This window comes from Cyanistes caeruleus, chromosome Z, assembly GCF_971803275.1.
Source record: "Cyanistes caeruleus chromosome Z, bCyaCae1.hap1.1, whole genome shotgun sequence".
Taxonomy (NCBI): domain Eukaryota; kingdom Metazoa; phylum Chordata; class Aves; order Passeriformes; family Paridae; genus Cyanistes; species Cyanistes caeruleus.
In genome coordinates this window covers 33716622-33735880 of record NC_141732.1, presented here as the reverse complement: position 1 = coordinate 33735880, position 19259 = coordinate 33716622, and the positions used below count along the sequence as shown (strand labels likewise).

Here is a 19259-nt window from a genome sequence, read left to right as displayed (position 1 = left end):
AGCTGGAGCAAGAAGGCTTTGTCAGTGGTCTCTCCTTGATCAGGAGCTGGTCATAGACAGCGATCAAAAGACAGCTCCCCTTGTTGCCTCAGTCTGGGGTCATCAGCCACCAGCTTTACACTTGCTTATGGCTGTTCTTCAGAGACTCTTCATGCTCAATCCAGCTCTTGATATAGAGAGCAATCCCTCTCTTTCTTCCCATGTCCCTTCTGAAAATCCTGTGGCCATTGTCAGTCACCCTCCAGTCATGGGATCCATGCCACCGAGTTTCAGGTGTGACAGCGAGGTTATAGCTGTCAAGTAGCACAGCAGCTTCCAACTCCCCATTTGCTGCTCTGGTGTAGGGGCACCTCAGCTGGCCTGTCAGCCACAGCACCTTCCTAGAGGAAAACCCCTTAATTCTGACAAATCTCTGTGCTTGCTCTAGTTTCTCCGAAATCTTGGTATTAACTTTTTTTTCAGGGCTTTCCCATATTAGCATTTTTCCTTCCAAATTTTTGTCTGGAATTGTGTGTTGCTCTTCAGTTGTTCTGCAGACCTTTCCACCCGTGGAAGTGGTATCCATTCATGGTATCCGCCCCTGCCAAATCACTGGTTAAGTCCTGTGTTGTTGTTATTTACAGCGAGACAGTGATGATGACGATGATGATGACGACCGAAGTACTGATCGGGAAGATGGACCCCTGGAAGAGCAGATAGAGCGCTTGCAGGAAAAAGTAGAGTCAGCCCAGAGTGAGCAGAAGAATCTCTTTCTTGTTATATTCCAGGTAATGATGGTCAAAGTGTCTTCTTAGTTTAGGTTTCAAAGTTACTTGATTTATAAGCTTTCCACATCACTACCATCTTGGGCATTTTCTTGGAATAAGAATATGGGAATGGGTTGATAAATTTACCATGGGTTAGAGTCAGTCCAGATCATCCCTCCACAAAGAGTGGTTCTGAGCAGGATCTGGTGAATTTCAAGTGCTTAGGAGCAGAGGAGTTCTGCTAGCACACAATTTCCTGAACAACTGAAAGGTAACTGGTTTATTGTCATACTAAATTCAGTATTTCCGAAGCAAAATAATTATTCTCACAGTGCTGTTCAGAGCTTCTGACACCCAGATCCTCTGAGGTTACCTGCTTTATTTGATGAGACTGAGTAAGTTTGGGTTTTTTTCCCCTCTACCACAGCGTTTCATTATGTTGTTAACGGAGCACTTAGTGCGCTGCGAGACTGGTGGAATTGATGTATTTACACCTTGGTACAAGAGCTGTATAGAGAGGTTGCAGCAGATCTTCCTGCAGGTAAGTTTCATTTCTCAGTTTGGAAGGGTGTTGATGGGGCCGTGCTTAATTGGGAAAGCTCAGCTGATGGAGGGCTGAGCGCTCCACGGGAGTAGCAGTAGGTGGCAGCAGCACATTTTCCCTAGAGGCTGGTGTGGGGCCAGGTCAGAACTCTAAATATTTGGTTCTGTATTAAACCAGCTAATAAGCACTGGTGGCTGGGTGAAAGTGATTGGTTACAGGAAATTATACCTGTGTGAGTACAAGATGTGTTGAAGAATGGTAGGGGTGGTGTAATTCTCCCTTGGGATGAACCGTTTTTGTCTTCAGAGGAAAGGAAATACCATGCTTCTCCTAAGACACCTGAAGTTGCATTGCGTCCTGCACACAATTCAGGATCTGTGAGTGAGGAGTTACAGGGAGCACAAGGCAGGATTTCAACACCGGCTTCGTTCTTGCAGTCAGCACTGCCTCTGCTTGTTATGCTTTTCTTATCCATGGCTGCTACTTTGTGGAAATTAGATGTGCTAAACAATTTAGATAAGAGTATTTGTGGTTCTTACATATCTTGACTTCTCTGCCTATTCTGATATAAATATAAAAAACAGTAAACATATGTGGTTTGTTTTTGTTTTTTTTATCTTCCAGCACCACCAGATAATCCAGCAGTACATGGTGACACTAGAGAACCTCCTGTTTACAGCTGAACTGGACCACCACATTCTGGCTGTGTTTCAGCAGTTCTGTGCTCTGCAGGCCTGAGGGATCATTCTTGGACGGAGTCTTGTCTGCAGGACTTTACTGAATTTAATTTTTTTTTAATGGCAAAACTTAATATGGGGATGGAAGAATTTTTTTGACTAAAACTGGCTTTCATGTGCTCCTATGTAAAACAATAGAGTGTTTTAAAAAAAAAAAAAAAAAACAAAACCACAAACTGTGTAAGCATCATAAGCCTTAAAAGATACGACTAATAGGGGATATTTGTGAAGTAAAGTATTAATTTTTTTGTTGTCTTTTAATTTAGTTTGACTCTTCGCTTCATTATAGTAATTTTATTTCTCCCCTCTTGCCTATATAAAAATAAAAATCAGGCACACTCCTTCCCCCAGAAAAATTCCTAACTCATAACAAAAAAAAAAGCCAACCCCAAGCAATTGTTTACCTCTGCTTGTCCCTAAAATCAAATTAATTGCAGAAATGAGGAACAATATGTAGTGTTTTGTGAGTATGAAAGGGGATGCACCTTCTCAGTGAGCAGTGTGGTAAGTTCTCTAGTATATGACATAGGAAAACTGTCTTAACTTTGGGCATGTGAAACACGTTTTCAAAGTAGCATAGAGCATACAAATTTGTTTAATTACCAAGCCAGATAGATTCTCAGAGTTAAAAAGAACATGTAATACAATTGAAATATGTTTTTAAAATGTGTTGTCTAGTGTCTTTAAATTACAGTATCTATAAACAGTCAGTAGAGAAGCTTCATGGACCACTTCTGAAAAATGCAATTCTTTTTGCATTGTGGTCAAGAAATTATGAACTGCTCTTGGTAGCAGTCTTCACTGATAAATAGAGACAGTAAGCAAGAGTTGGAGTGGAACAAACTTTTGACTTCCATGCTGCAAGCCTTACCTGGGTGTTGGGAGCTCCAGCCCCAGATGCCAGGAAAGGGGACAGGACAGTGCTGAGCTTTTTTTTTCTTTCAGCCTGTGACTCATTGGACTGTCACATTTGCACTAGGCTGGACCTGCAGGCCTGCAGGATGTCAGAAATCTTCCTGTTTAGTGACAGTGGATGAACCAAGTGCTCTCACCTCATCTGGCTTGGCAACAACTGCTGCATCTGCTATGCTTCCCTCGCTTTAAAATGTGACAGCAGCATGTTGCTCCCATGTCTTAAAGCCGAATTAAGTGATACATGACAGGAGGCTGGGAGAACACAACTGAAAACAGAGCAGGCTTAGTTTCGAGTTAGGCCAGTAATATGAGGTACATAAGAGCCAAACCAGAGTGTTCTGTACCACAGTGAGCAGCGGTGAATGACAAAGACGCTGCCTTAGGTGCTCAGGTCCGTCAGCATGCAGAGGGCTTCCAAGCTGTTTATGGTCTCTTCGTTTTGCAGGTGAATGTTTTAAAGAATTTCATACCCAGTGCTATTTAGTTTTAGCTTAGGAAATTATGTGCTTTGAGTAATTTTGTTCCTGTACAAATTATTTTTTCAGGTATTATACCTAGAAATGCATTTCATATGTACATTGACCTCCTGACTAAGCAAGGAGGGTAAAAAATGGAACATTTTGCTTTGACTGTTCATCTAATATTGTGTGTGGCCTGTAGCAATCCAATATATCTTCATAGACTTAGATCTGTTACTTCTGCTTTTTCTGCTTGCCCTTTCTGGCTGACTGATCTTCCTCTTCCCTCATTCTTTCAGGGTGTATTGTTATTTGTTGTAAATTTGCTTTATGCAAGGATTTTGTCAGTCATGCACGGACTTACGCTTCAGATCTTTCTCTGTTAATGTTCTTGAGTAATCAGATAGGGTTTCTTGTTTTTTTATTTTTAGGAAACATTTAATACTTTAAAGGTTTTAATTGGAGTTTGATAGTTTTTTCACTGGCTTGGGTCAGTATCAGTTCTGATATTAACTAATGGTGAGGGTTCTGATTATAAATGTGACTTCCGTAAAACTGGTAATGCAGTTAGAACTTGCAAACCTGTAACTTTCTTTGAGCCTTGACAAATATTGATGCTGGGGATACAGCTGCAAATGCTTGAGTGTAATCCTGTGTTTTTAAACCAAATAGCAATGTCTTTCAAAACTGATTTTAACTTCCAATCATGCCAAGCTTTGAGCATGGGCTTTGACTGCATTTCTTGAGTCTGTTGGACACCTTCACCTTCTTTTAGGTCTAATGGTGTACACCTGACTTGACTGGTAAATAGGATCTGTAGGAAAGAGTGAAACGCTTATATAGTGATACCAACGGCTGACTGGAACTGCTGAAATACGAAGTGATGGATAGTGTAAAGATGCTGTAGAAATGTGGTGTGGTTGGAAAAAAATGCACACGTAAAGATAAAAATAAATGAAGGTGAAGCAGGTTGCTGCTGAGAGTGTTTGTCCAGTCTCTTTGGGGGGACACTGAAACAAAGTGGTCATGCTGGGTTATGCTGATGTTAAATGCAGGGGGCTGTGAAGTTTTGTTTCCCAGCACTTGTGCTGGTACCCTGACTTAACACACAAGGCTGCACCTCCTTGCACTACAGCTGGTCTAACGCGCTCCCCCACCTGCAGCCGTGTGAGGCAAGTGTATGTGCTGCTAGGTGCAAGGAGGTGCTGATATAGAAATTCTCCCAGTCCCTTGCCACCTCTTGTCCTCTGGGAAGGGGAGGTGCTGCTGCAGGAGGTCGGGAGGGTGTTGTGGGCTGGTGGTGCTTGCTGTGCGGTGGGGTGGATGCTGCAGCATGCCCACAGAAGGGCAGTAGTCAGTGGCAACCGCCATCTGCCCCGGAGAGGAGCTTAGGAATCCAAGGTAACACATGGTTGTGAAAACATGACATGGAGGACTACCTCTAAACGCCCTGCTGGGACCTGCCTCCCTCTGAAAAGCCCCCTACTGCTTTCTTAGGTCTTGAAAGGCCTTAAATCCTCTGCTTGGTGGGCAGGCAAGCTGGTTGCTGCATAGCTGCAGAGGAGAACATTGGAAAAGTGAAGACCTATGGCTGGAAGGATCATCTGCCCTTCCCAGGCACCTTGTCTCTGAAAAAAACACAGCATCACTTAGGTTGGAAAAGACTCTGGGGTCATCAAATCCAGCCAATGACTGAACATCACTATGTCAGCTAGACCATGGTATGGCTGTGTCCAGTCTTTCCTTGAACACTTCCAGGCGTGCTGACTCCACCACCTCCCTGGGCAGCTCAATCCAATGTCCACTTAGCATTTCTATAAAGAAATCTTCCTGATGTCTGACCTAAATCTCTGGTGCAGCTTGAGGCCACTTGTCCTCTTGTCCTTTTGCTGGTTTCCTGGGAGGAGAGACTAACCCCCACCTGGCTACATCCTCCTTTCAGGGAGTTTCAGAGAGTATAAGGTCACCCCAGGCCTCCTTTTCTCCAGGCTGAATGAGCCCTGTTCCCTCAGCTGCTCCTGGGATCTTCACCAGCTCCTTCAATCACCTCTGGGCACACTCCGTCCACCTCAGTGTTCTTCCTGAACTGAGGGGCTCTGTACAGGTCATAGATCTCGAGGTGTGGCCTCACCAGTGCCAAGCTGGTCACACTGTTGCTGACACAGGCCGGGATGCCATTGGCCGTCTTGGACACGTGGGCACAGTCCCAGCCAGATGCTGGCCAGCACTGGTAGGCTCTTTTCTACTGGCCTCTTTCCAGCCACCCTGTCCCAGCCTGCACAGGCTTGTTGATAGCCAAAGGCAGGACCTGACACTTGGCCTTACTGAACCTCACACCTTTGGCCTTGGCCCATTGATCCAGCCTGACCACATCCCTCTGCAGAGCCTTCCTGCCCTCCAGCAGAGCAACACTCCCACACAGCTTGGTGTCACCAGTGAATTATGCTGAGTACAGTCGATCTCATACAGATCATCAATAAAGATTCTGAACAATTCCCCCCAGCACTGATCCCTGGGGGACTCCAGTGGTGCCCAGCCCCCAGCTGGATGCAGCACCATTTCCCTCCACTCTCTGGGCCTGGCTGTGCAGCCCGTTTCTAACTCAGCAAAGAGTGCTCCTGTCCAAGCCATGGGCTGCCAGCTTTTCCTGGAGAATGCTGGGCCACAGTGTCAAAGGCCTTGCTGAAGTCCAGGTAGACAACTTTTCACTCATCCCCTGGGGAGGTCACGTGGTTATAAAAGGAGATGAGGTCGGTCAGGCAGGACCTGTCTTTCCCAAAACTGTTGGCTGGGTCCAATCGCCTGGTTTTCCTGCATATGCTGTGATCACACTTGGGATGATCTATTCTACCCCAGTACCAAAACTGATAAGCCTGTTGTTCCCAGATCCTCCTTCCAGCCCTCCTTGTAAGATGGGCATCACACTGGCCAACGCAGTCATCCCAGACCTGCCTGGTTATCCAGGACTGATGATAAATGATGCAGAGCAGCTTAGTGAGCTCTCCTGCCAGATCCCTTGGTGTCCCTGGGTGAATCCCATCTGGTCCCATGGACTTGGGTCTAGTGGCTCAGCAGGTTCTCTACTTCCTCCTGGATTACAGGAGGTCAGTGCTGCTCCCTGACCCTGTGTACCAGTTCAGGGGCTGGTTGCCCCAAGGATAACTGATCTTTCAAGTTAAAGCATGAGACAAAGACCCCAAATACCTCAATCTTTTCCTCATCCTTAATGACAGTGTTCCTCCGTACCTACAGTAACTACTGGAGATTTTCCTTGTATTTCACAGTGGTGGCCAGCCTGAGTTCCAGCTGAGCTTTGATCTTTTTAATTTTCTCTTTGCATCACCTACCATCTTCCTTGTACTCTTCTTGAGTTGTCTGCCCCTTATTTCAAAGTCATAACCTCTTTTCCCTGAGTTACAGCAGAAGCATCCTGTTCAGCCAGGACGTACAGGAAGACCAGGCTGGTCTTCCATGATGACTCATCATTTGGCACTAGGGACAGTCTGCTCCTCCACTTTTCAAGATTTCCTCTTTAAAGCATGACCAGTCTTCATGGGACCCCTTTGTTATTAAGGACTGTTTCTCAAGGGACTCTGAACCAGTATCCTGAACAGGCCAAGGTCCACCCTCCAGAAACCCAAGGCAGAGGTTTTGTTGACCCTGTTCCTCACTTATCAAGGGTTGAAAACTCTATCATTTCATGGTCACTGTGCCCAAGACGGCCTCCAACCACCACATCCCTCACCTGCCCTTCTCTGTACATGAACAGCAGTTCTAGTAGGCCACTGCCCCTCGTACACTCATGCTGTAGTTTAGGAATGGTGCTCCCCAATTTAGCATTTCTACTGAAACAGTCCGAGTCACGCACAACTTGCTCACTCCAGTAGGAAGTCAATGAGAAACAGAGGCACAAAACGTAAAGATCAACGGTTGAGATAAGAACAATTTCCCGGAAAGAGCAATGAGGTAAGAAACAAACAGTATCAATATTAATATTGATATTAATACGGTGTGCAAGATCAATGATCAGTTCACACACAAACCGTGTGAGACCCAATGTTACCCTGACTGGGAAGGACCCCCTTCTGCCCACGGACCCCGTGTCTACGGTGTGAGGTGATACAGGGCGACTTCTGGGTCTGGGTTATGCCTCTCCTGACTACTGCAAGAAGTAACTGCCCTGGCCACAACCAGGACAGCTCACTTGCCAGCTGTCCTTTGTCTTCCACACACTCCAGGAACCTCCTAGACTGCCACCTCTCCCCTGCTGATGTTTTCAGCAGACATCCCACAAATTAGTCTCCCACAAGAAAAAGGGCTGGTGATTGTGAAACACCAGACAGTCTCTTATAGAACCTTTCATCTGCCCCTTTATCCTGTCTGGGTGGTCTGTAACAGACTCCCCCTGGGATGTGTGTCTTGTTGGCCTTTCCCTGATCCTCACCCACAGGCACCCAACCTTATCATCACTGCCCTTGAGCTCTGTACAGTCAAAACCCTCCCGAATACACAGAGCCACCCCACCGCCCCTGCTTGCCCGCCTGTCCCTTCTGAGGAGCTTCTAACCATCACTGCAGCACTCCAGTTATGGAGTCATACCACCACGCTTCTCTGATGGCAAATATGCCATAGTTTTCCTCCTGAAAATTTCCATTCTGCACAGCCACAGTGGCCAAGGCTCACAACAGAAGTCTCCAGAGACTTCCCTGAAATCTGCTATATTTACACTGGTGAGCAAATGTACAGCCAGAACCCTAGAACATTCCTTCACTTCAGCTCTTTCCACATGCACTCCCCAACAGCTGCAAGAATGAGAATTCAAAATTTAGACTTGGAAGTAAATTCAGTCTACTGAAAGCAAACATCACTCAGGTGCATTTAAAGACTTCTACCATGGAATGCTACTTCCTTCCCTCTTGCCCCAAGGACAGGTCTTGACCCTTGCCTTGGTCTCTGCTTCAAAAGTTGGGAAGAAAAAGGATAAAAAAGACATAGAGAATATATGTAAGGATTCTAACCTGCAATGATAGGTAGTAGAGATATGTCAGAACCTCCCAAGGAAGCAGGCAGCTTTCCTCTTAAGAGAGAATTCTCTTATATAGAGTTGTATATCCAAGCCAAAGAAGAACCTGCCTCATTATATGGTCTCCCACCACCAGAAGTGCGGCTCAATCCGCTTGCTGCCCGCCCTCTGCCAACCCATGACCAGTAACTGAAAACCAACAACAGTCAGGAGAAACTTCCTCCTGATGGAAGCAGAAGAGCAGTGGGAAATTCACCTCCATTTCATCAGTGCATCATGCACAATGATACAGACTCATCTCCTGACCAAGAAGGTAGCAATCCTTGAACTATGGCAAATGAATAAGGTAGAACTATGGCTCTACCTTATAAGCCAAAGCCTAATTTTCTTCAGAGAGCTTCTAGCAACTGAAAAATATAACTCTCCATAGAATCTGGCAAAATCTTGTTCATAATTAGCATTTATTTGATTTAAATACAAAATACTATAAAAACAAAGTAAAATTTAAAAAAATAGGTTAACACTACATCTTCTCGTAAGTTATTTCATGGCCACAAATAGTGCATGTCTTTTTATATGTATCTTCATCAATGTTTTCTTCTGGTCCATATTCATGTTCATGGATACTAGCTTGTTTCTTCCACAAACTACTCCTCACGGCACGGCGGAGTTCTGGTAAGAAATGCAAGAAAATTTTAACATTTTAATACATCTTAAATAATGTTTAATAAAACTCAAGCAAACTAGCTTCTCGAGGCCTACAGATGGCAATATGCTTGCTGCCCGTCTTTCACAAAGTCTGGGAAAGAATCTGCTCTTGCAAGAACAAGCTCCGACTTGCCTTGCAATCCTCACCTTGTTTGCATATTTTAAGGGCCAAGAACTACACTGTCATGGATTCTCACAGGCAAAGATCTTCCATCTGCACTAAGGACATGTTTCCTGCTGCCTTTTTACACAAAGCCATTCAAAGATATCCAAAAGGGGTCGGTGGAATGCAAAGGAAAAGTTTTTATAGAACACCTCATTTATTTTACATGACCAAGAAAGAGTCATTTTCATTCAGGTCACAGTAAGCCTCCCAAATGACTTGGCATTCTCTAAGCTTTATGCCCAATAATACGAGTTGCCTCTGCAGCATCCGCAGTGAAATCCGCAGGTTCTCTAGAGCGCACAAGCTGGCAGCAGGGCCCAAGATATTATCCGGATGCTCCAAGCGGGTGGCAAGAATACTGAACAGCAAAATGTGGTCACATTTTGAGCCAAACCATTCAGGCTGCAAACTTTGTCACGTTAAGGCCTGTACTTGCACTGAACTCTGGCATCTTGGCTACAGTCTGCTGCCAGTCCTTCTGTGCGCACAACATCAATGGCCCAGACAGGGGTTATTTGTGCAGTCTCAAGTTGTGCCTCCTTCAGACAACACCAGTACAGCCAGCTTGAGCTTTCTTTGCCTTTGTAAATGCCACCCCAAAGCAAAGCATGCATGCTATAGGTGGTACAAAAGGTACAACACCCATCAAATACTCTTCTAAATATTAATTTATCAGGGAAAAAACCCAAAGGGTAATGTGCAATAAAGACAGCAGCTAGGATTGCTGTGAACAAAAGGAAAACCCGTTTTCATTACAATCACTCCACCTTAAGACTACCACAGAATTACAGAATCCACTGGCACAAAAATCCTTGTCTTCCACAAATCAAAAGCATCAGGAGCAATCCGTGGCACATTCTGGGTCATACCCAAAAATTTGAAAAACACTATAATGCACCATTGTAATTGATTTCTGTCACATCATGTCCACAGGACAACAGAGGAATTCAAGGCGAAAGCGACCATAAGTCCTGCAGTGCAACACTGCCCAACACAGCTATGAGGTCACACCAGACTGCTCCAGGTTCACCCCCCAATCTTGAAAACTTCCATTTTACCACACTGAGTATCTTCTCACTAATTCAATCTAATGCAGACACAGGTTTAAACAGAACCGTACTTCCCTTCAGGTACTGAAGTATGTAATTTTAACGTGTTACCTTTAACTTTCTTGTCAAACTTCTTCTGTTTCATCTTCTCTCTGTTATCACGGCGTAGCTCCTTTGCTTCTTGCAATGCTTCTTCGCTACCCCAGACTTCAAGTGAACGCTTAATTACCTACAGGATGGACATAAATGCCTTTTTTTTTTTTTCCCTGAAACGATAAAAGTAAACTATTCTAACTTACAAAATTAATTTTACCCTACACATACATAAACCAACCAATCTTCCTCTCCTCTGCATCCCACCTGTCTCTGCTCCTGACTCATAAAAGACTGCACTCCTTCCACACTGGCAACACTGCCTCATCATTTAGTATCAGCTACATGTAACTCAGGAAAACTTAAACCCAGCTCTAATTCTGCCCGTATTTTACTAAAGCAGTATGATTCTTACGAAGTACCAAACAAAAAAATGACAAGAGCCCTGGGAAATCCACTTGCCTTTCCTGCTGCCTCTGTGGGCAAAAGCTGTGAACACAGCTACAAAGGGCCACACACAGCTGCAGCTGCCCCATGCACTTCAGAGTAAAACTGAAGGGCCATGTGCTTTGTGACTTGTAATTGTGCAACCCACTGAAGCTCTGCTCAATGAACATCTTTAAAATGCTCTCAAAACCAGACAATTTCACAACTTAGACCACAACCATTATACACCAAACTATAACGAGCTATACATAACACACTTAGCTTTGACAACACCATTCAGGTACCAAGTGACAACCAAAGCTGTACAAAGGTAAAAAAAGGTCTGAAACACATTAAGTTTCTATACCTGTAGTTTTAAATAAAGCTTCATTTCACCCCATCGTGAATTATGAGGGTTTTTCTTCACAATGAATTTGAGCACTGGTTCCCTCTTGTCTAAGTCACAGTCTTTAAGGAGATACTCTTCTTTTGCTTCTGTCCTTGTTATAAGCTTATGTTTATCTTCAACATCTCTGCAAGATGTAAAATAATGATGAGAAAGCTGCACCCTAAAACCACAGGTTATTAACATCTCAGTCCCCATCCCTTCTAACATTCCTGAAATACAGGTAGCCCTAATCCTCTCAGCTTTTTATGCATGCAAATAACTTTGGATTCCAACAACCTAGCTAAACTCCAGACTAGATTTACTGAAATTAAGTGTTTAAAAAATCCCCCCATTTCAGCAAACAAAGGCTGAGAAGCCTGCTCTTCTAGAAAGACTTTTATTCTATTTTCTTACAAGAGGGAATAACTGAAACTTAAAATGAATATTAACAATTTCAGGTATTCACCTAACCCAGATGCAATGCAAGAGCACAGAAGTATAAGCCTCACATGGTCAAGACAGAAAGAATGTGTAATGTGAGACAGGTCAGATCACCTGAGAATATACACACTCCATATGCTTCTAGATCTCAGAAACTGATTAGCAACACAGAGCACTTCTTTCTATAATGCAAGACAATAGGCAGAGGAACCATAAAATAAAGACTTTTAAGACTGTAGCCTTTAAGAGACAGATAATGAGAAACTCTGGAACCACAGCAGCATTTATGAGTTAATGGAAAAAATTACATTTACGCAATCCTGACTGAAGTACAACTTCAACCGCTTGAGCCAAATAATTTGCCAAACACTAAGTGCTAACAACAGTCATCAAGGAAGTACTGCTGTAAATGTAGCTTTACTAGAATTCAAAGTTCACAGTTGTAGGTAATGCACCAAGGACACTACAGCAATCAGCTGCAGGAGCTTAGACCCAAGGGAAAGTACTCCCCAGGCTCCATGTCCTGTCCTCAAATTCTTTTTCCTACCCACTACAACTTCTGAAACAGAACTTTGCCTCCACGACTGCAAACCGTCTACACCACGTGCACACCCCTAACCACTCCCTGCAGTAAATGGGTAGGCTCCCAGAGCAAACTCCTGCCATTTTTTTTTTTTCATTCACCCAATTCATTCTTACACACATGGGCAGCCGGCTGCTGCAGTTGGTTTCATTGCCCTGGTTATCTTGATGGCTTTTGGAGCGTTTTCTGTGTTAAAAGATAAGAGCTTGCTCTCCTCTCAAGGTCAAACTCCTGCTTACCTCGCAGGCCAACCAGTAACCTCCCATTGGGGCTCTGCCCTTTGGCTGCTGTGCTTCCAGCACGCCCATGCTGACCAAAGTACCAACTTCACTCGAGTTAAAACACCAGGACCGCAAACACTCTAATCCCTGATCCACTTCAGACAGCAGATATTTGTGTTCCATCAGGTTTTCAAATGGCTCTAGTCTGCAGCCAGACATAAATTTTCACACTGACAAACACACCAACTGCTCTCATGACATCCCATTTCCATAATGTTGTATGAAAATCCACTGATGTCCCCTATACTAAGGCAGGCTTATGAGACAATCTGTGATTCAATTCCATAATGGAAAATACACAGGGTATCAGTCAACTTTCATTTACATTTTTAAGTTACTGAAATATGTCTCTCTGCTGACAGTCTCTTTAAATGACTGTAACTCATTGAATTATAGCCAGCAATCTTTATGTAAAATAGTGTTTCTCTCTCCTGATTATTTTTAATACCTGCAATTATCACATGTTGCCCAATCAAAGTGCTGCATAAGGTAGGAGTCCATGAATTCTTTGCCACAGTCTCCACAGATGAGATAATCAAATTCTAGTACGGGTGCTAATGGAAAGAAATATTTTTTTAAGGGACTACAATGATAAAAACAAGCATCTAGAATTGGTATTACAGGTAATTTTACTAGAATTCACACAAGCATGTTACAAACTAGTTTCACTCTATCAAAGCTTTCCAGAATACAGTACAAATTCAAAACCCATTACTGCACAATTCCATCTCTGTTGGAATGTTTTCTTGTTTTAAGTTCAGCATTAAGTACTTAACTTCAACATTTAAACGGACATTTAACTTAGCCATTGTTAAAAATAATTTGCCACATTTCTCCCAAAAAGTGTTTCAAATCCTCTCCTGCCACTTCCTCTGTTCTGGCCCTCCCAAAATATGCCCCGATTTACAGAACACATACGGGCAGAAACAGGAGGAAGCAGAGAAGGGATTCAGTTTGAAGAGGGTGGCTAGAGCAGGAAACTACAGGAACTGCGCTGGCATCATAGTTCTCTCAGCTCTGCTCCAGTTTTTTTCCTAGCTCAGCCACACCTGCCTCTCCCTAAACGAGCTCAGTGGAAGCCTGGGGCAGTTGGCAAAGGTTCTTGTCCGTTCCAGCTGGCAGAAACGGAGGTGGATGGCCAGAGAGCTGCTAGGAGTGGAATGGGGATGGAGCTCCACTACAATCCTCTCCCCAAGCCCTCTCAGCACTGCTCCAAGCCCAGACTCATCTCAGCGCCAGCCACTGCTTCTGGCCGCATCCTCAACGGGCGGATCACCTCCAGCGTCATCACCATCTGCTTTTATGTTCCATAGGACACCAAGAAACACCGATTCAGGGAACGACAGCTATAAGTAACATTCCTTTAACAGTAACATTGGAATTCTATCAGAAATTTAACATTTCTATACAGTTTTGAAATTTGGAAGCAAGGCAGTGCTGTGGAATTTTAGGAACACCTGAAGCAGAAGATTAATGGTTGACATGCAGCACCATACATTTTAATTGCGTTTGCATTTATAGCAGATCCGATCCAGCAAAGACGACATTTTATGTAAATTCAGTCCTACTAGCGACAGCCGGATGCTCAGTACTTCACAGTCATTTCATACTCTTACATCACATTCCATCATTTAAGACAGTGCTCCCGAACACGAAGACATTTTATTAAGACAATGACGTTATGAATTACACAGCAAAAAATACGCCCAAGTGTAAAGGCATCCCAGATCTACTTTAATTTATTGTTAAACATTAGCCCATCAAAAGAAGCAGGGCTGCTAATTGTTTACACTGTTAATGAAATCTGGTGCTGATTTCTAACAAAGAGATACACTGCACCATCAGCCCCGCAGCTGATTCAAGCAGAACAAAGCAAGACAAAGACAATCCCAGAGAAGAAAGTCGATCTATTTTGGGACCCTTACTTCTCCATTTGCTTTTTTTGGGGGGGAGAATATCGCAAGGCAATGTGCTGAAATCCTCCACCGAACGATCAGTAACTTGGCGCCAGCACGTTTTATAACGATAAAAGCTGGCACTGCAGCAGCGCTCCGGTCTTGGCACAAACCACATAAATCCCAAAATTCCCACAACCGACGAAGCCGCGCAAATTTACCCTCATGTAGATCTTAAAATTTAAATTCTCAGAAAGAAATAATGGAAATAGCATTTATGAGGGAGAAAAAAATAAATTAAAATGTGCTATACCCAAGGGCACAGGCTGTGTCCCACTTCCGCGGCTTAAAATTCTTCGTTTTTAATTACCGCGCATTTGCTATAGCCGACTTAATGCTGAAAAGAATCGGACGCGCCACTAATCGAGCACATCCAGAAAAACGTGTGAAGGAGGAAAAGGGGTGGCAAGAAAAAAAAAAAAAGAAAGAAAAAGAAAAAAAAAAGGATAAAAGAAAGAAAAAACAGGGTAAGAAAGGAGAGTAAAAAAAGCCCGGGAAAAAAAAAAAAGGCGCCCATCCATCCCGCCCCGCTGGCGCGGCCGGAGCCGGCTCACTGTCGCCCCCGCGCCTTCCTGCCCTCCCCCGCCAGCCCCGCGCACGCGGCGCCGCCTCCTCCCGTCGCCTCCCCGCCAAACCCCCGCCGCTCCCTACAGGCTTTTTTCTTAATTACCGGGTGGGTGCACGATCTTCTCGCCGGCGCCGCGCTCTTCCTTCTCCTCGTTCTCCTCCTCCAGGAAGAATCCCCCTCCCGTGTCCACGACCTTGGGGAGGGCCCGCGCCCGCGCGCCGCCGCCTGCGGGAGCACAAACGAGGCGGGCGCTGCGTTAAAGCGCCGCCGCCGGCAGGGGGCGCGCGCGGCCGCCCCCACCGCGCCGCGCGCGCGAGGCGGGGGGCCGCGCGGAGAGCGCGCGCGTGCAAGAGCCCCCCCCTCCCCCACACATGTGGGGGGAGGGGGGGCCCCTCGCGCGCCGCGGCGAATTCTTCCCCCCCAACCCCCACCCCGTTCCAGCCACCCTACCGCACCCCCCCCCCCACCCCGCCGCCCCCACCGCCTCGCGCCCGGCGGCGCCCCCCTTTCCCCACACCTTTCCCCTCTCGAAACCTCCCCCCTAAAAAAGAGAAAAAAGGGCGCGGGGACTCGCCCGTTCCGCCGCCGCCGCCATCCGACCTGCGGCAGGGTAGGGCCGGGCCGCCAGCCGCGCCTGCCGCAGTGCCAGCGCCCGCTGCCGGTTCCGCTCGATCTTCGCCAGCGCCGCCGCTGAGAGGTGCGGCCGCTCGCCCGCCGCGGCCGAAGACTCTTGCTCGTGGTCCTGCTCGTGGGCCGGGGCCGCGCCCGCCATGGCGGCGGCAGGAGCGACGGAGCCCCGTGGTCCCCCCCGCTCCGGCAGCCGCTCTCGCCCTTCCCCTCGCCGAGCCGCCGCCGCACTGCGCCTGCGCAGGGCGGGGGGCGGGGGTGGCCACAGAAGGGGCGAGGCCGCCCGCGCAGGCGCGCAGCCGCCGCCCCGCCCCTCCTCGCGAGCCGCCAGGGCGGGGGCCCCGCCCCGCCGCCGCCGCGCGGGGCGCGCCGGGAGGGCGCGCGAGGGGGGAGGGGAAGGGGGGCGCGCGCGGCCAGGCGGCGGGGCGGGGCCCGCGGCCCGCGTGGCGCGCGGGGGTGGGGGGCGGGGGGCGCGCGCGGGCCGGGGTGGGGGCCGGTGTCGGCCGTGGGGGGCGGCTGTGCCGGGACCGGGACCGGGACCGCGGGACCGAGGCGGAGGGGGGGGGGGGGGTACGGGGGGGGGAGGGGTGCCGATGATGACCCTGCGCTTTCCGCACCGTCCCCCGCCTCGGGCCCGAGCGGCCCCGTGGAAAAAAAAAGCCATAAATCCCGCCCCGCCCGGCAGGAATTCCTCAGCAGCGTCACCCAGCAATGCCCCTTTTGTCCGCCCGGCCCGGCCCCGCCACAGCCCTACGCGAGGCTGGTTCTCGGCCGGAAACGGCCCCGGCCACGTTTTCTGCTCTGAAAACTGCTGGAGCACTCTCCTCACTCCCTGCTCCTGCTGTGCACAGCCCGACGTGCTCCCGCTGCCGTGGTCCCAGCCTCGCTCGGCACGGGCAACCAGCGCTTTCCTAACAAAATCCCCGTCCTGCCCGTAATGATTTCGCGTGTTCCACGCAAGGGAGGATAAATGGAGGCTGCAGCCTCCCTTATTGACGAGGGACGCGCAAATGGCTTTGTCATGCAAATGTGGCTCTAAGCCACTTTCATATAAAGCCACTTAATGCCGAGCAGCCAGTGATCCTCGCCCGCCCGTCAGGCAGTGCCTGCCCTGTCCTTGAAGGAACGGAAATGGAGGCACTGGCACAGATGCGTGCTCCCTGCCTCCATGCTGAAACGGGATGACCTCAGCACGGGGAGAAGCCTTCCTTCCCTCCCCCCCACCATGCACCCCCCCACCCCCCCAAAAAAAAAAAAACCGAAAAAGAAATCTCGCTCTCTTCCGTGAAACTAAACTAGTTTCCTGCCAGCCCCTCCTCGCTGATCACAGAATACGTCCCTTGTTCCTCTCCGTTCAAATGCCCGCGGTAATTACCTGCATGGATCGTGTTTCTCCTGTGTCCTAAAACATTTTATTTCTTTTTAGCTTGTCGTCCTCGCTTGGCATTAACTTTCGACAACAGCCAGCAGAGTGTGCTGTGAACGCTGAGAAAAGAACATCCTGCTTCTGGGAATTTTTTATATATATCTCCATATATATATATTTTTATATATATATATATATATATACATATGTACAGAAATGCAGATGAAGACATTTTAAGGGGTTCTAATACTTGCATGAGTGGTAGGTAGCTCCTCCCGTCAATTAAAATACTTCTCTTGTCGCAGATCACAGAACCTCTTCCTTAAAAATTAATAACCAAGTCATACTAAACCGTCTGCTTTCAGCGAGATTGCTTTCCAGTGTTTGTATAAAGTTGGAAAAGTGCCACAGTGGAGATGTCCAAATACGTTTCACAGTCAGAGAGAAGGATCTAGAACACAAGGTATTTAATAGATGAAAATGCAAATCGTAACCCCAGTGTAAAGGAAGCAGCTTATGCAATTTTACAGTACGAGCATACGTTTCTCCAACCTCATTACTCCCTTGTTTGGACTGACTTACTGACAGTGGAGTTCCAAACAGGTTAATAAGCACAGTAGAAATAAGTGAAATAAAAAAAAGATTGAAGAAAAGTATTTAGTAGATGTCTTGGAAATGGAAATGTTTGCTTGAAAAGCAAACACACTTATGTTTGGATTCCTTGTGCTATTCTGGTGTCTCTTCTTCCTTGTTTTGTAGGAACAGACATTTAGGGAGGAGTGAACTGAGTTGTGCTTGTGGGGTAACAAATAGTTCTGTATCATTCATAAACCAGAACTGCCTTAAAGCAAAGCCAAGTCTGAGACCCTGTGTAAGGGTTTTAAGGGCAAAAGGACATTATTGTTATGCAACCAAACTGGAATTAGGATTAAAAGGAAATCAGAATACATAAACAAAAGCAAATTCAGAGACAAGGCATTCAAATAAAATTGGCTGTGGGCCGCAACTATCTATACAAGTGTTAATTATTAAGTAAAACTGTTTTAGAAACATATACTGGCGATTTCTTTTTTTTTTTTTTCTTTTTCTCAGGGGCAGTCTGACAAGGCAATCAAAGCAGAATATTCTCCCCAGCTCTGCTTCTGACCAGAATTAATCAGATACAATGAGCCTAATTTTCATGGCCAGGAGAAGGTAACAAAACTAATAGTTGTATATTAGCAAGGAGTTGAAACTATCTCATATTCATTGCTTTGGTCATGGAATAATATTTGTGCTTAGTATTAAACACACGTGCGTGCACATGAGATAATAATTATAATGGTATCTCTGTTTTAAACAGTTTTTCAGGTTCTGTATGCCAATTAATATCAAATATTACTTGTCTGCTGGTAGCCATGTGTTAAAAGGCAGGTCTGTCATTAATTGTCAAGCACAGATGTGCATTATTTCATAGCCACAGAGATGATCATCAGTGAGGAGTTGGGCACAAGGAGGCAGCTGAGCAGTACTTCACAATTCATCACTCCCATGGAGGAAACGGTGAGCGGCAAGACAAGAATGTTTGCTGGCTACGCAAAAGCCTTTTTAAGTTAGTGCACGGTGAGGGTCATCTGTAACAAATTGTGGGTGATGAGGCAGTAAAACAGTAGATTAAATACAGAATAGATATATGCAAGGTGATGTCATAACTGGTCATAACTTTACTTAAAAGGTAGGAATACCTGAATTAGTTGCTGCCACTTAGGAGCGAGACTTGAAGTATGTATGCCCTGCATGAACGCCATCTTTGTGTTTGGAAAAAGCAAGGCACGTTTCAAGGAAAGGTACAGAGAACAAAACTGGGAGCACATTTATGGCACTCCAGAAATCTGTGGTGAATTTGCACCATGAGCATTGTTCCCTGCTTCTTAGAAAGAAAATGCTGTAACTAGAAGAGAATAACAAGGATGCTCGGCTGTCTGATATTTTGTCCCTTGAAAGGGACAATTGAGGCTTGGTGTTTTCACCAAAGAGGGAAGATGCATGAGGCCAGTCACATCCTAAGTAACTTGTAGACGGTGGATGCCAGCTGACTTTCTGAGTACAAACCATCAGATTTGCAGTAGCAGGAGCCCGAGACTAAATAAACAAGTGGAGATGGTTCTTCTTTCAGTGCCTTTCTGAATGGCATACTGAGTACAGG

General features: G+C 46.3%; 2 protein-coding genes across 4 annotated transcripts in view; one reads left to right on the top strand and one right to left on the bottom strand.

Moving 5' to 3' along the window:
- Positions 1-4380, top strand: part of NCBP1 (nuclear cap binding protein subunit 1) — a 29917-nt gene extending 25537 nt beyond the window's left edge. Inside the window, exons 21-23 of the mRNA XM_086866814.1 lie at positions 624-767; positions 1174-1287; positions 1915-4380. Coding sequence (XP_086722940.1) covers positions 624-767; positions 1174-1287; positions 1915-2028 — 372 coding nt within the window. The 3' untranslated portion in view covers positions 2029-4380. The remainder of the gene's footprint in view (positions 1-623; positions 768-1173; positions 1288-1914) is intronic.
- Positions 4381-8865: 4485 nt separating this feature from the next.
- Positions 8866-17124, bottom strand: XPA (XPA, DNA damage recognition and repair factor). Of its 3 annotated transcripts, none has more exons than XR_015280047.1 (7): positions 17084-17124; positions 15656-15944; positions 15184-15306; positions 13007-13112; positions 11233-11398; positions 10458-10612; positions 8866-9095 (listed from the first exon to the last, which is right to left on the bottom strand). XR_015280047.1 is itself a non-coding variant. In XM_086866825.1 (7 exons), exons 1-7 carry the CDS (start codon positions 17087-17089, stop codon positions 8947-8949), a joined length of 957 nt encoding a protein of 318 aa, XP_086722951.1. In that variant the 5' UTR covers positions 17090-17124; the 3' UTR covers positions 8866-8946. The 3 variants fall into 3 exon arrangements, 2 of the variants coding, with proteins under 2 accessions (XP_086722951.1, XP_086722952.1); XM_086866825.1 differs by having other exon boundaries at positions 10458-10575; XM_086866826.1 differs by lacking the exon at positions 17084-17124 and having other exon boundaries at positions 10458-10575; positions 15682-15928.
- Positions 17125-19259: the final 2135 nt, after the last annotated feature.

Excerpts from the sequence above, each read along its gene's own strand:
- XPA (XM_086866825.1), bottom strand. Across the intron at positions 15,307-15,655 it reads TGGCGGCGGCGGCGGAACGG|GCGGCGGCGCGCGGGCGCGG; the intron begins GCGAGTCCCCGC and ends GTGCTCCCGCAG. Across the intron at positions 9,096-10,457 it reads GTTTGACAAGAAAGTTAAAG|AACTCCGCCGTGCCGTGAGG; the intron begins GTAACACGTTAA and ends ATTTCTTACCAG.